This window comes from Phocoena sinus, chromosome 2 (genome assembly GCF_008692025.1).
Source record: "Phocoena sinus isolate mPhoSin1 chromosome 2, mPhoSin1.pri, whole genome shotgun sequence".
In the NCBI taxonomy this organism is placed as follows: Eukaryota; Metazoa; Chordata; class Mammalia; order Artiodactyla; family Phocoenidae; genus Phocoena; species Phocoena sinus.
This window is the reverse complement of record NC_045764.1, coordinates 143,429,603-143,446,329: the sequence shown is the minus strand read 5'-3', so window position 1 is coordinate 143,446,329 and position 16,727 is coordinate 143,429,603. Positions and strand designations below refer to the sequence as shown.

Below are 16,727 nucleotides of genomic sequence, written 5' to 3'. Positions count from 1 at the left end.
ATTCTGAGTTTTCAAATCCTTATAAAAAGAATCACTTTGCTGGTTCTACAATCTGAACATGTGAATTGTTGCTGCCCTCTTTTGGTACTTTCAGGCTGAGCAGTGAAAATCGCAAAATAAAGCAGCAATTTGAAAATAGGCTATTTAATTATAACTTCTTTGGCAGATCAACAACACTTAGTAATGGCAAAATAGGCTCCCACCATAACATACTTTGTAGGTCAAGTCATATCTTCTGTAGACAACAAAAACAGTCTCTTCTAGTCAAAATGAAGCTAGGAAGATGATTTCATTTCTCTATATAATGGTCTTCAGAGTATCTAGGGATGTATTAAAGGCCCTAAGGAGTTTTGTACCACAGAAATCGTTTGAAGACTAAAACTTTGTTTACATGACCTCGCTCTTAAAATTTCCTATATGAGAGAAACATACTCTCTTTTATGCTTACAGATAGGGGCTTTAAACATGTTTTTAAAGTTCTAAAATTTTCTGCCTGCCTTCTTTTCTTTCTATCTCTATTTTGAGCTTTATTTAATATAAAAAAGCAGGTAAATATCCCAAAGCCACCAGACTTGTACATCTGAAAGGAATAAGTAGGTTATTTTCTAAAGGAATGTATGCCAAAAAATAGAGAATGGGACACTGCTACAGATCAGAGGATAATTTTTAAAATTGAAAAAAATAAGTAGATACATAAAACTTCTAAACTGCTTTAGAATTTATCAAGATTAGTAATGGCTTTAAAACCTGGCTTTAAATTAAATGCACAGCCAAAGTCCAAAAATTGTAAACTGAACCACTTTGCTTTTTCTATAATCTGAACACGGGAGTTTCTGCTCACGTGGGAGAGGGTGGGGATAATGATGTGGTCAGACTGTTGATGCCTGGGATTTGGCTGAGAAGCATCAGTACTTGCAGCCCCTCCTGTGTTGCTGCTCTCCCCAACCAGTCCAAATCTGGTGAGAACCAAAGGCAGCTTTGTACTTTTTTGTTCTAGTATTTCCATGGGCGATTTAAGGCCCTTTGGCCCCTTGAGCATAATACTCTAGTTGTGAGAGGTAATTATACTGCTAACTTTGACCAATTTCCTGTAAGGAAAAGCAGGTGCCCTAGAAAGAGGTAGTGACACTTAACTCCTGATTATCATCTTAGGGTCTGAAATGTGCTTTGGAAGATACTAATTTGACTTTCACACCAACCCTAATCAGCCCCATTTTATAGATGAAGAAACAGCTTCAGAGAGGTTATGTGATTTGTCCAAGGTCATACAGTATGAAAAGCTGGGATTTGAACCCAGTTGTTTCAGATTCCAAATCATGCGCTCTGATAGGGGACTGGTCACCTGGGAAACAAAAAGATTTTGGTTATTTTTCCAGAAAAAGCAAAAGAAACTATTTCAATTATTCTTACCTGGTAGTGCAAAGATTATTTTTCTTACACCATCAATATCCAAAGTTGCAAATGTCGTTGGCAGGCTAGAGGAAAAGTAGAGGTTTTTTGTTAGTGACTGCTAAGCAACCTGAGTAGTAAGTTAAATACTGCAGTTTTCTTGTTACGTGGTTCTTCATACAGGTCACCTATTGTGTGAAAGTTCTTTTCTGTTGACTCTCCTTTAAATCTTTATAACCTGAAGTGTTTCGAGAGCATTTAAATTAATTCTTTTTTAGCATCTTCTGTTTTCAGGTAACCAAACTTCCTGGTTTTCTGTAGTTTACATTGTTTTCCTTCTTGCCAGTGCCATAGAAGCATATGCCAAATCCTGGAGTTTCTCCACCCCTCTAGTTAACAATGTCTATACGTTTTTTTTTCTGCTGGAGAATAACAATCATTCTTTTTATCTGAAGACTACCTGGTAATACATGTCTATCAGATAACTACCTATTGTTCAAGATGAGTATTTCTCAGCCCTTTAAGACTATACTCAGAAATAAACATAAAAGTTTCCCTCCTATGAAGGGAATGTTTTGAAATGTCAAAATAAATAAAATACCATGACTAGAACAAAATTAAAGCAATAGTAATTTAAGAATATTATCAAATTATACTTCCTCAAAAGTCTTACATGAACGCTCATCATGGGGGTGTGCAGAGGGGTGTGAGTGTGAAGAGGGCAGGTGGTTAATAATAGTGATTTTTTTTATTGATTACCCTTAATATAGAATTTCAGCTAAAATTTTTATTATATTAATGAATCTTGAGTGATGCAAAATTCTTAGGGAATGCTGAGATTTAAAAGTAGCTGAAAAATTACCCTTTTAAGCACCCAAATTTTTTTTCTTTTTACTATTTTTGCTCATTGGTTGAAAGAAGAAAGGATCACTCACTCATTACCTTTTGCAATAATATGATGAACATTAATATTTTTGATGAATTACAGCCATCATTATGGATTGATTCTACTCTGCTATGATACAGAGATTTTGGGTCACAGGGGTATTAAACCATAACATAACAGTACACGTGGCGGTGTTTCTATAGTTCTTGTTTCTGTTGTTTTCCCCTAGTTTTTTTTCTGTAGGTCCCCTTAATGCTAGACTGCCATCATCTTGACCCTTAAAGCTGGCCTTTGGTTTGGGAACCAGAGAGCAGTAGTAATAGTTATATTGTTGGAATGATAATAATAATAGTAATGATAGAAGTTACTATTTTTAAAGAAACATCTAAGCATTATATCCATTATTTCATTTAATTCTTACAATAATTCCATGAGGTGACAATTGTCATCCCATTTTACAGATGAGGAAGATGAGAGAGAGATTAAGCAATTTGGCCAAAATTACTCAGATACTAAGATTTGAACTAAGGTTTTTCTAACTTTATGGCTCATAATTAGATAAGGCTCTCATAGGGTACACTGTGAAGTGTTATTACATGGACTTCGTAACATCTATTCTTGGCTACTCTGAGGCCTTTTTTTTGCTTACTTCCTGATTCTTTGCTGTGTTTTAGAAGACTGAGATTAGAATGTCATATCCATTTATAGATAGGTTATTTGGCAACGACTGTTACTGTGTGATGAAAATAATTTCCAAGATACATTTTTGACAACAGCTATGCTCACTGTAGATGACCCATAAAAAACTGTGATTGGTAGATCTGGTTGATAATATTCCAAATGCTTTTTGAGTATCTCCGTGTCTAAAAGGAAAGAGGTTAATTGCATTCTGAATGTACTGTATGTGGGAAGAGCAAAGCTAAATTGTTCTTGAGCTTTTTATATTTCTTCTTATTCTACTATTAAGTAGCAATTACCTTTAAATTCTTCTTATCTTCAGACAAGTATAAAATTCTGGACAATTAAAGGAAGCCCATTTAAACTTCTAAACCACTTTTTTTTTAATAGCAAACTAACACACATAATAAGATTGAGGAGGGAATGCATAACACCTTCCTTCTACTGTATTTAAAGCCAATTTAAATCATCTTTTGAACCTTGCAGACAGCTACTGTGATTTCTCTGAAGGTACTCATTTTAAAAAGATTCCATTACAATAAAACATTTTGTTATGTGCGCTGCTATCATGAGTGTTTTATTGCTAGACTGTGAAGTTTTTGTTTAGGATCTGGAAAGCCATTTCCTTGAAACTCAACACCTATTGTTCATTTTTCCTCTTGAGATCAGAATGTAACAGCTTTTATACAATAACCGAAGTCACAGAAGTCCTACAGCTGAAGTAAGTGGTAAATAATAGACTAAAAATAAAATGAATACCAAAATTATACATCATGGGTGCTGAGATTAATTTAAATAATAGATAATTTAAATAATAGATATTATACAAATATTTCTCCTCTAGAGGTGAGGGTAAGTAATGTCAGCTTCTTTCTCACTGCAAAGGAATAATCAATTCAATTTTTGAGATTAGTGAGAAGTACACTGACATACTTTTGGGATGTCCTCTGTATTCTAATCAAATTAGTACTGCCCATGGGGACAGAGTAAAAAAAAGCCTGTGTACTCATAGCATAATAATATTTGCTTAAGACAAGATATTCTTAATAGGAATGATCCCAATCCAACACCTTCAATAGTAAAAGGGCCTTGTCAGTGGCAGCATATCAGTGCAACTACAGAAATATAATGCCAAGAATTCTAAATTCTATTACATTGTGGAGAAGGCTTTAGGGACAATCTTAACTTCATATTTAAATGTAAAGCCTGATCTCTGCCTTAGAACTGACACAAGGTATCCAATAAATCAGGGAGATTAGGAGTGCTGGCTTGACACTTAAAAAAGGTTTCTGGAATTTGCTGCTAGTTCCCACGGCTCACTTGTAACAACTGGTAAGTCCCACCTCTACTTTCTCTTAGGGTTCATACGAGCACCCATCAGAGTATGACCCTGAACTAAAGCATCATTACTGTTGTCCCTGACAGCATGGAGGTGTGCTGGAATGCTCACCCACACACTGAGGGCTTTCAACAGTGTTTTTATAATGTTTACATACCACAGGTTTATAGAGGAGCAGGGGTCTCAACAGGCAGGCTGTTGTTTAAAGACATGGCCACACATATTTTATCAACACCAATGTTTGCATTCTTTGAGGATTTACAATGGATTACAGAACCTCCATTAGCCCTTCCTGAGGGAGCTATTAGTTTTCAGGAGATATGCAAGATCTAGGTATGTGGTTACTTTTCTTTCCTCTTGGGAGGTAGTAAGAAGCAGTATGAAACACTATTCATGAAGTATTCTTACAAAAAGAAAAAATTGAATCTGAATCTACTCGAACCTTTAGATCTAACTTCTGATGTACAGAATATACTGGAGAGAGACAGGAACAAATTAAATGCCACCACAAGGAAGCAATCAGCCAAATCCATTCATTAGGACAAAACTAGGACAAAAGATTCAGTTGCTTCAACAAGTCAGTGGCATGCCAAAAAAGGGGGGCGGTGGTTGGTAAATGTTCCTGTTTAATAGAAACTTAACCAAATACAGTGAGTAGACCTGACTTGAATCCTAATTCAAATAAAGCATATGTAAGAAGGCATACTTTTCCTTGACATTTGGGAGAATTTTCAAATACGATCACGGTATTAGATGATACTGAGGTATTCTTATTTATTCTGTTACCTGAGATAATACCATTGTGATTATGTAAGAAAGTACTGCTGTTGTTATTAATATTTGAGATGTATACTAAAATGACATGTCTAGAACTTGCTTTAAAACAATCTAGCCCTCTGCCCCCCCAAAAAGGTGAAGAAGAGGATTGATAAAACAATTACAGAAAAATGGTTACTGAAGTTGGGCGATGGGTATATGGGGGTTTCATTGTACTCCCTGCTTTTGTGTACGTTTGAGAATTTTCATACTGAAATATTATAAGTGAGAGAAAGAAGCAGAAAAAGAGAAGGAAGGAACTAGACATGGAAATTAAAGGGAGAAAAGGTTTGGAAAGTTGCTTTGCTTTGTTTAAACCAGACCCAGTGATTTATAAAGAAGATGAATTTCCATTTCAGATAGGATATACACTTGTTCAGAGAACTCTAATACTATAATATTTCTTTTATTAGAATAAATAATCCATAATAGAAAATGTAAAAAGAAAGCATTTAAAAACTTTGTTAGTCAAAGCAAGCCAAACCAACCCCACATATTAGATAACAAGATAATTTTCATACCCTGGTTTCATAAAAACCCTGCCAAAATGGATCTGGGCATGAAGATCAATGTCCAGCACCTGCTTGAGATAGTCCTGCAAATATGAAAAATAATCACTTTACTTTCGAACATTCTAACATCAGACTTTCAAACTTTAAATGAAAAAAAATAAATTTGTAAGATTGAAAAGAAAAGAAACACCTTATTTTAGTGAAGTTGATTTAAGACAAATATTCCTTCATTCCTCATTCATTTATTCATTCAGTAAATATTTACTGAGCACCTGGTATATGTTGAGTATCAATCTATGTACAGGGAGATACAGCCTGGAGCAAAAGAAACAATGTCCCTTCCCTCATAAAAGGTACATTCTAATAGAAGTAGTTACATAGTAAACCAAGTAACCACATTAACATATAAATCATTACTTGATAGGTTGTTGTCTCTCTTTTAAGACAGATTTTTATGTCTGAGAATGGATGTTAATAAATATGACTTAAGTAGCTGTGCCTGGGCAGGGAAGCCACATGTATGCATCACACACTATTCTGTCTAATAACTTAAAATGATGCACATTCCTTGAGGAGACACTTGGACATTTGCCCACAGATTACCAAATCTAATAAGTCAACTAAAAATGTAGGGAGGGAGCTCTAAAACGGAAAGTCAAGGGTGTTTAATTGCTCCAACTTTATATTCTGCTATTACCAACACAACCAACCTAAGGTTATGACCAACCCAGAGCCATCTGACAAAACATGATCTTTGGAAAGGAAAGGCAATACTGGCTTGTAGTTGGTTTTGTAAACATAAAGAAAAAAATTGCAGTTTAAAAAGTTTCTCTTAAGTAATACAACCTCTTGGTCTATTACTGAGTTTCCTGCTCACTAATCCAAGATTCTAGTAACCTACTAAAATTTTAAATATTTCACAAGTTATGGGACACTTTTATTTTTTTTGCGGTACGCGGGCCTCTCACTGTTGTGGCCTCTCCTGTTGCAGAGCACAGGCTCCAGACGCGCAGGCTCAGTGGCCATGGCTCATGGGCCTAGCCACTCCGCGGCACGTGGGATCTTCCCGGACCGGGGCACGAAGCCGTATCCCCTGCATCGGCAGGCGAACTCTCAACCACTGCACCACCAGGGAAGCCCGGGACACTTTATTTTTAAAAGCTGTTTCCTTCTATCTCCACAGCCTCAACCAACATCATCTCACCTGAATTACTGAAATAGGTCTCTCTGCCAACACTCCTGCCCTCCTCCAATTTATTCCCGCCACAGTAGTGAGAGAGGCCTCCTGGAAACAAATCTGATCAAATCAATATATAATACTTCAATAACTTCCTGGTTTCCAGAAACAAGTCTCAGCTTTTAAATATCATAGCTAAGATTCTTGTATTTTCTAGTCCCCTTTTGCCAATCATTGCTCTTATCAGGCAATCCTTTTCCCACCAGCCTGATTCCTCTTCCTTAATCTCTCTCTCTCTACATTCCAGCAGGACTACATTGCTGTCAGATTTTACACTTTCTTGCCTCAAATCTTTGAAAATGTTCTTCCTTCCGTTTAGAATACTCTTTCTTTCCACCCTCCTCTCTCTCAATCTCTGAGATGACTCTCAATCTCAGTCATCTTCTCAGCCTCCCCTGAATTCCCAGGGCTGGATAGTAGATTGATTAGTGTTTATTTTTAGGTTATATTATTAGATGCAATAATTTAGAATTTACTTGATGAACTGATCCATGTACATATATGAATAGGAAATGTCCCTCCACCTAATATCTAGTAATCCTTTTTATCTTAATTTTCTCTGATATCAAGAGAGTCATACCAGCTATCTTTCCTTGTAACATTTTTCTCATCTTTTACTTTCAATGAGCTGTGTCCTTATATTTAAGGTGGGTCTCTTATAAGCACCATGCAATTTGTTGTTTTTTAAAATCCAGAATGACAATTTTTAATTGGAGGACTCAGTCCATTTACACTTAATATAATTATTGCTATATTTGGGGTTTAAAACTATTGCCCTCCTATTCATTACCTATTTGTCACTTTTGTTTTTATTTTTTTCTTCTTTCATGTCTTCTTCCAATTCACCAAAATTTTTTGTTATTTAATTTTCTTTTTCTTCTATTTGTTAGTTACACAGTCTCTTACTATTTTAGTGGTTATTTTAGAGATTACAACATGCATTCTTAACTTACTACAATCTATCATAATTTGGTATTTTTATCACTTCCCAATGTAAGAACTTTAAAACATGTTAACTCCATCCATTCCTCTTTCCTTTTTGTGCTATCTTGTATCATATACTCTATATACATTATAAATATGTGTGTGTGTATATATATAACTATTATATATATACATTCTACATATACTATACAGACAATATATACTCTATATATTCAATATATATTTATATACATTTAAACCTCAAGATAACAATTCATTTACATTTACTCACATATTAATCCTTTCCTTTGCTCTTTAGTCCTTTCTACATTTTCATGCTTCTATAATCTTTCCACCTGAAAAACTCCCTTTAGGATTGGTCTGTTCAGTTTTTATCTAGTTCAGTTCCACACTAGCTTTTATTTTCTTTCAGCATTTTACAAATGCCATTCCATTGTTCTCTCTCTTTTATGTTTTAGAAGTTCTGTTTTGAACACATTGATTTTGTTTTTAATATTTTATTTTATTTTGGCTGTGTCGGGTCTTCATTGTGGCATGTGGGATTCTCTCTAGTTGTGGCGTGCAAGTTTTCTCTCTCTGGTTGTGGTGTGCGGGCTCCAGGGTGCATGGGGTATGTAGTTTGCGGCACATGGGCTCTCTTGTTGAGGCGTGCAAGCTCAGTAGTTGTGGTGCGTGGGCTTAGTTGCCCTGCAGCATGTGAGATCTCAGTTCGCCGACCAGGGATTGAACCTGTGTCCCCTGCATTGGAAGGCAGATTCTCTACCACTGGACCACCAGGGAAGTCCCTCCATTGTTTTCTGAGTTCCATAATTTCTGTTTAAATCATTTCTGTTAGTTCTATTTTTGGTCCTTTGAAGGTAACATGTCCTTCTGGTAAGATGTTTCTCTTTGTCCTTGGTTTTCAGTAGTTTTGCTATGACTACCTATGTATGGTTTCTTTGTATTTATCCTGCTTGAGATTAGCAGAACTCCTTGAATATCTGGCTTTATGTCTTTTATTAGTTTTGGAAAACTCTCTGCCAGTATCTCTTAAATATTGCCTTTGTTCACTCTCTCCTTTCCTTTTGGGACTCCAATTACACATATGTTACACCTTTCACCAAATCCCATACGTCTTTTATGCTCTTTTCCATATTTTTTCCAAATTTTCATTTAGTTTTTATAAATAGATTCTAATTTTCTAGTGAAATTCTTTGTCATTTCTTTTTCTTAAACACATTAATTACAGTTTTTGTAAGTCCATATGAGGCAATATAAATGGCAGGACCATTTTTAGGGTTGTACTATCTTGTTTTCCCTTCTAAATTTTTAGTTATTTTGTGCTATTTCTGGTATTTCTGGTAAAGTCCAAACATTATATATGAAAAAAATTCAGAGGTTTTGAATGATGATATATTTCTCCAGAAAGAATTTAATTTCTTCTGGCAGCTTAACTAAGATTACCTTGATATAATCAGAGACTGAGATAATTTGAGGCTCAATTGCAGTCTTTGAGAAGACTGCTTTTTCTTCCAGTTTGTCCTTATTCTTAGATCACAGCACTTCAAGGGTTTAAATTGAAAGCCTGAGATATTTGCCAGGGTCCTTCCTCCGCGGCAAGTCTTGAACTCTTAAGACTTTTGAAAACTCTACTTATTTTCTTAGCCTTTTAGCTATTCTGTTATGCTTAGATTCTTGACCTCTTGACCATTACATCATCCCCTGTCCCTCCTGGCTTAGGAGTTAGTAAATGCCTTGAGGAAATATATGGTGAAGAATTCCAGTTCAACTTCTCTGTGGTTCACTTTTCTCTGAGATCTTGGTGCCTTGAATCCCATCTGTCTTGGTTGTTCTCTTTGGACACCTTTTTCTTATCCTTTAAAAAAATTTACATAGCTTTTATCTATTTATTTTTAATAAATTTATTTATTTATTTATTTTTGGCTGTGTTGGGTCTTTGTTGCTGTGCACAGGCTTTCTCTAGTTGCAGCGAGTGGGGGCTACTCTTTGTTGCGGTGGGCTGACTTATTGCGATGGCTTCTCTTGTTGAGGAGCATGGGCTCTAGGCACGTGGGCTTCTGTAGTTGTGGCACGGGGGCTCAGTAGTTGTGGTGCATGGGCTTAGTTGCTCCGCGGCATGTGGAAACTTCCCGGACCAGGGCTCGAACCTGTGTCCCCTGCATTGGCAGGCAGATGATTAACCACTGTGCCACGATAGCTTTTATAGTTGTCCTTGGTGGAAGAGTTGGTCCAAATAAGCCACTCCATCATAGTAGAAGCAGAAATCTCCAGGCCTTTCTTATGTGTTCTTATAGTACTATGTCCTCCTGACATCATACACTTAAGGAATACTGCAGTTGCCTGATAACAGATATGTATCCTTTATTGTACTATAAAGTTTGTGAGATCAGAAACCCTCTGTATATATATAATGAGTCCATGGTGATTAGCACATGACTTTCATTCATTCATTTGCTAGTTCAACAAATATTTTTGAGTGCCTACTATGTATGAGGAATTCTATTTGTGCTAGAGATTTAATAGTGAACAAGATACATATGGTCCCTGGTACAAGGATGTCCTGTCATAGTTTATTGGAGGAGGAGACAGCCTAAAATAAGTAAAACAACAAATAAAATAACTATAAAGTGTGGTACATGCTATGAAGGAAAAAAGCAGGTGCTGGGATAGAGAATAACGGTATGAGGTGGAGAATAAGGAAAGGCCATTTTAAAAGAGGTGGTGAGGATGAGAAGGACTCAGCCATGAGAAGTGTGGAGGGATGAGAATTCCAGACAGAGGAAAGTATATACAAAACCTTCAAGAGCAGTAAAGAGTGTGTCTAGAACTGAAAAGACAATGGAAGGTAGTGAATGAATAGGAAAGAGGCATAAGGGGAGGTTGGAGAGATAGGCAGAGGCCACACATGCAGGGCCTTATGGGTAATGATACAGAATTTGGAAAGCATATATGCTCACTACATACTTATTAAATGAATGAAAGTATTTTATTTTTCTTGAAAAAAAAGGATTTCTGTTGTAAAAATGCCCCTTTTCATTCTTTCTGAACATGAAGAAATGCTTCATGTTTCTTGTGATGGAAAGCTTGTACCAGACATAGCAATAAAAGCTGAGAACCATCACTGTTCTTAAGTTTCTGTCTACCTATAGAAGCAGGAAGGACCTCTGTCTGATGTTCTGAAAGCTAGATCCAGATAGGAAGAAGAAACACGAATGGATGAAGGAGACAGGTCTTTTCCTCAACTCAGGTAAGAACAAACACTGTCAGATAAATTATGAAAGACTTTGAAATGGGCAAAAAAGATTATTGGATGTCCAAACAACCTTCTGGGTTATTTGTGCCTTTCATTGTCTTTGTGCTATTTTATAAAAATTAAGCTGTAGAAATCTGATGGTGAACATGATTAGTATCCAAAGAAATGCAAGTTAATTCTGTCGGTGGCGGTGTAATTGATTATTCTCCTGTGGATATAGAACAGTTCTGCATCCATTAGCAGACTGATTTCAGCATTTATGATTACCTATAGGTGTCTCTGTTCTTTGAATTCTTAGAACCAGTTGCAACATCTTACTGGTTCCCTCATTAATTTATGAGTTAAATAAAATCATTGACACATGTTCATTTTATAAAATAAAAAAATATATGAGATTCATGATTTTATCTTTAAAAAAACTATACCTTAACAATTCTGAAGGCTCCACTGAGATGCCGTATTGATTTATCTGACAAAACCAAGTAAACTCAATTGCCAGAAAAGTGCATTTTATGGGTGGCTTAAACCTGCATACATCGTTCTTTGGTTTCTGGAGTGTATTCCAAGTAGTAATAAAACCTGAAATCTGCTAACTTTGGGTTTCTCTATTTTTGCCTCCTCTATTAATTTTGGTGCTATGCATGGCCAATAAGGTATTCCCCTTTGTAGCATCAATGATTGAGAATTCGGTGTTATGGTCTGACCATTTGGTGATTCCTATAAATGGGTGATTGAAATCTATTCTCTGTTAGGTAAGAGAAGATAGAGAATCTGGTTTGTTAGTCTTTCTTGTTTGTTTGTCTGTCATTTTGAGCCTAAACCAATTAAGAATTTTGTGACCTCTAGGAAGGAAAATAGCTCTTTATTTGTAGACTATTTTTGTTTGTTTGTTTGTTTCTGTGTTTACTCTTAATCTGTGGTTGAAGTTGTAGAGCTGAAGCTGTATTTTGAAAAAAAAAATTTATTTATTTGGCTGCATCGGGTCTTAGTTGTAGCGCTCGGGATTTTCATTGTGGCAAGTGGGCTCTTCATTGCAGTGCGTGGGGTTCTCTCTAGTTGTGGCATGCAGGCTCTAGAGCATGCGGGCTCAGTGGTTGCAGCATGTGGGCTCTCTTATTGTGGCACACAGGCTCTCTAGTTGCGGCGCACAGGCTTAGTTGCCCTGCAGCATATGGGATCTTAGTTCCCCGACCAGGGATCAAACCCACGTCCCCTGCATTGGAAGGCGGATTCTTAACCACTGGACCACGAGGGAAGTCCCTGAAGCTGTATATTCTTTATGTGGTTGTGTGTCTATGTGTCTGTGATCCAGGAAGGCATTTATCTTGTTTTGTGAGTGTGAAATGTTTTCCTGTTTCTGGAGGGTATTCATAAATTATATGCCTGTGAGACCACCACGCACAGTGGGCCTTCCTCGGAGTATGCTGCAGATTCAGGGTGTCCCCTACTACCCTGGCTCTCTCCATTTGAATTTGAATGTGATGGAGGTGTTGCAGGGGAAACACAAGAGCCTCTCATCCCCAACTCTCTGGTTTAGCAGGACATGAAGAGAAGAGCCCTGATCTTAGGCCCACAATAAAGTTTGCTTTGCCAACGGGGAGAAAAATGAACACACTGAAACACTTCTAATGTCTCTTAAATTAAAGATACTCTATTCTGATTCATTTAGAGAGATAAGTACTTACATAAATAGAATATTCCTAAAGTTCCCAGATAATAAGAAAATTTATCTTATACTATTTTAAATATGCTGCACTAAAAAAAATTCTTCTTATAATTTTAAGAATAAAGTTCACATAGTTAAGGTAAATCTCTGGCAAATGAGACTAGCTTAATTATTTTGGTTAATAAGCAAACCCAGCCATGTTCTTTCTCTTATCAGTGTTAAGTAGGAAAATACATTTTATTTTGCTTGGGTTTGTTTTTTCCTAAAATTATATAGGTTACTCATCAAAGAGTCTAACGCTATTCTTATATAATACTTAAGACTGTGAAAAATCTAAAATTTGGTTCAATGAAATAGAATCATTATTCTGACAAACTTTTAATTTCAATAGTAATTATGTTTGTAGAATGTCAGCTTGAAAATAATTTTCAAGATTTTAAAGTAATTTAAAATCTTGAACAGTTATTAAATTGATTAATTAATGAATAATCATGAGATACCTTGATTTCTAAGTACAATAGGATACTTGATCACTGCTTACTAAGCATGACTTTTAGTTAATACATTATACTTTGCTTCTTATTTTAACATGCCATAGAGAGGATAGATATATCTTTGGGTCGTGTTAATGAGTATGTTTTCATTTTTGCTACATTAAGAAGGTACAAAGGGGATGTGTGTGGCTGTACAAAGTTGTATTCTGTGTTTATGAACTTTGCTAGTCTGCTAAAATGCTTACATATGATTTGTCAATGACTGATGCCCCCTAATTTTTTCTGTGAAATAGAAATTAGTGATTTTCTTAAACATTATAATAAATATGGGTGGTTGCAATTATGTTAGAAGTAATCATGACAGACAAGTAAACTATGCATATTCTTTCACTTTTCAGGAAAAAAAAATATTAAAAAAAAAGTCCAATACTCAAAGTACTTGGTCTCAGGACCCTTTACATGCTCTTAAATTAAAATCCATTAAGGATCCCTAGAGCTTTTGTTATGTGGGTTATGTCTATCGATATTTACTGTATTAGAAATTAAAACTAAGAAGTTAAGAATATTTATTTGTTGGTTCATTTGTAAACAGCAGTGATGAAGCTATTTCATGTTAACATAAGTAACTTATTGTTTATACATTGCTCTATAATTTAAAAAATCTCTTTAATGCTCAGCTTAATAGAAGTCAGGTGGATTCTCTTATTTGCTTCTGTATTCAGTCTGATGAGATATTATAGATCATACAGTCACTGGAAAAACTCACTATACAGTCATGAGAGAAGGAAAATAAAAAAGTCAAATAAAGTCTTAGTTTTATTATGAGAATAGATTTAACCTTGCAGACCCACTTAAAGAGTCTCCAGGACCCTCTTTGGTCTGGAGACCACTCTTAGTTCTAAAGTAAAGTGTCAGTTTGTTCCAACATATAAAAAAAGCATAATAAAAGACAAAACTCTGAAAATGACTTTGATTTGCCTTGGTTTAATTACCTGTGTTTGAAATGAAGCTGAGAAATATATTAAAATTTTAGTAAGTTCACTCAGTTTTGATGAGCTTACTTCTTTGCTTTACTGATTAATGCTTTCCCTATGATATGTAAGGTTATTCTTTTTGTGTAATATGCCTTTTTGTTTATTTTGTCTTTGATTATTTAAGGAAATGAAAAAGTATAGAACAAAGGTTCATAATTCATGAATAAGCCAATATTATTTATGATGTTACCTTCTATGCTTGTTTTCCAATATTTTATTGTTGCTTTGAAAAATTAGGTAACCAAGTATATTTCTTAGGTACCTATCTTAATCAGGTGCCCAATTTTTTTTTTTTTGACAACTCTTTTTTGCCTTCTAAAGATCAGATCTAAATTTAGGGAAAAAATTTTTTTTCAGAATATCTTCAACGCCTAAGACTATGTTTGAAACTTCCTAGAGGGCCCCTAGAAAGTCACGAAGATTTGTTCTTTCATCTTATAAAAAGAGAAATTAGAAATAGTTAGGTTTGTTTGATATGTTACCGTTACAGGAGTTTCAGAGGAAGGGAGTTACTGTTACATCTGAGAAGAAAGGCTCACTGTGCTCTAGGTTAGGTTTATGCAGGTAAAATGTCATTAATATAATGTTTCAGAAATTGTATGCTTTATGGGAAGTATCTGGAGATTTGACAATGCCCTTGCTGTTCATAATATGTTTTCACCCTCAGGGGAAACACTCACCAAAACTTTTATGAAATAGTTACCTACTGTATACCAATAGAGAATCTTACTTATCTTCTAATATTATTGGTTACAGTAATAAATTAAGCACAGCTATTAAATATCTACTAGCTAAGGAAAGCCTCTGTTTTACTTTGATGCTGGCCTGAAGGCTCTGCTATATAAGTTACAGTAAATAGTTTGTGTCTGCAACAAAGACAGACTCAGAGCACTAGGGAAAAGGACAATCACAGGTATTTTGAACTATTGATGCTTCAAAGAATAGTCTCTAGGGTACAGGCTGCTGAGGTGATATAGCTTAGATAACTTTTGTACAGTACCAGTGGACTGAGTCAGGAATCCCAGGACTCTTTAGAATGAAAACAGATGGTTTCAAGAAAGCCGACTGCTAACCCAAGATCTAGCAGAACAAGAAAACCATGGGACTAAATGAAATGTTAAGGGAAATAAAAAATATTGTAACACATTATTTATTTGTTTGGAATATTGTTCATTAATTTTAATATTCTATTGCTATATGGCTGTAGATGTGTAAAACAAACTCAAGGAGACCTATATGGTTAATTAATACTTTTGTTGCTAAATAATCAGGGCAAACCTATGAGACCAGTCCTTTTCTGTGATCAGTAATGATCTTTGTGATTATTTTGATCATATGGGGTGGGGGAGACACTGTTAGGAAAAATTAAGAGACCTTGAAATAGGAAGAAACAATTATTTGATGTCCAGTCTAGCGTATCCTTATCGATTATCTACACGTTTCATTGTCTTTGAGCTATTTTACAATTCAGTAGGTGGTGGAAAATTTATAGTAATGCACACAATCCTTTAGTTTTTAGGGCAGAAAGCAAATACTGTTTACTTGAAACTTTTGGTGTTTTATAAAAATGAAAACTCTTTGCAAAGGCTATGTGAAACAGGAGGAGGTGGGGGTGGGGAGAGATTTTGAGGGAAGCAACTATGGAAGAGTCATTTCTCCTTGGCTGAGAAGAGGATAGAGGTCTGTGGGTCCCACAAGCAGCAGGGGCCCCTTTCCTCTGCCCTAAGACTCCCAGTCTCCCCATAATCCCAGTGCTATTAGCATGGCCCAAAAGAACAAAGATCTGAGATCTAATGGCATGACAAGGACACTCTAGATGTGTCCAGCGAAGACTGGTGACCAGATGTGTCTCCTTGATGCTCTGTTGCCTCTTAAGCCCCTCCCAGTTCTTTGGCATAATTTTTGGAGGCAATTAGTCCTATAGTGGCTTAAACAAAATTTCCTGCCAGTTCTGTAGCATAGGTACTCACAGTAGAATTTAAGTTGAATCACATAAATAAATTTCTTGTGTACCTGAGTTTCTGCACTTAAAATTCATGTGTGCTACATAATGCTTCTGGATCTTTCCTTGACTAACTTCCCTGTCTTTTCAGTGACTGGTTTTCAGGCTCTGCCCTTGGGCTGAAGCAGATGTTCTCTCTCTTACACTTTTCTTTCTTTCTGCTACTGAGGTACACTGGAATTCTTTTGGGGACTAGAATTTGCAGGCTGGCAGGAGTTTGCTGCATTGATGCTTTCTCTCTTTCTTCCTGGTTCTTCTTTCATATGATTCCCCCTCAAGGAGTTAGGAAGGACAATTATTAGCTCCTATGGAATACTCTGGGATGCTCAGTTCCTAAAAATCTCCTTCCTAGTAAATTAAAGGTTTAGTGTAAGTATCTTACCACACAGAGAGTAAAAAAAGAAAACCAATATGCTTTACTATACTGGCTGTTGACCTGTGAGCAAATCCCTGGGATAAATGACATCTTTGTTAGC

General features: G+C 35.8%; 1 protein-coding gene across 5 annotated transcripts in view; it reads right to left on the bottom strand.

The window, feature by feature from the left end:
- The window catches only part of GPHN (gephyrin), a 636,104-nt gene that overhangs the window by 11,662 nt on the left and 607,715 nt on the right, over positions 1 to 16,727 (bottom strand). For all 5 annotated transcript variants that reach the window (XM_032623646.1, XM_032623644.1, XM_032623643.1 and 2 more), the window contains 2 exons: positions 5,630 to 5,703; positions 1,411 to 1,475 (listed from right to left, as the gene is read on the bottom strand). In XM_032623646.1, the coding sequence (XP_032479537.1) occupies positions 1,411 to 1,475; positions 5,630 to 5,703 (139 nt within the window). The remainder of the gene's footprint in view (positions 1 to 1,410; positions 1,476 to 5,629; positions 5,704 to 16,727) is intronic.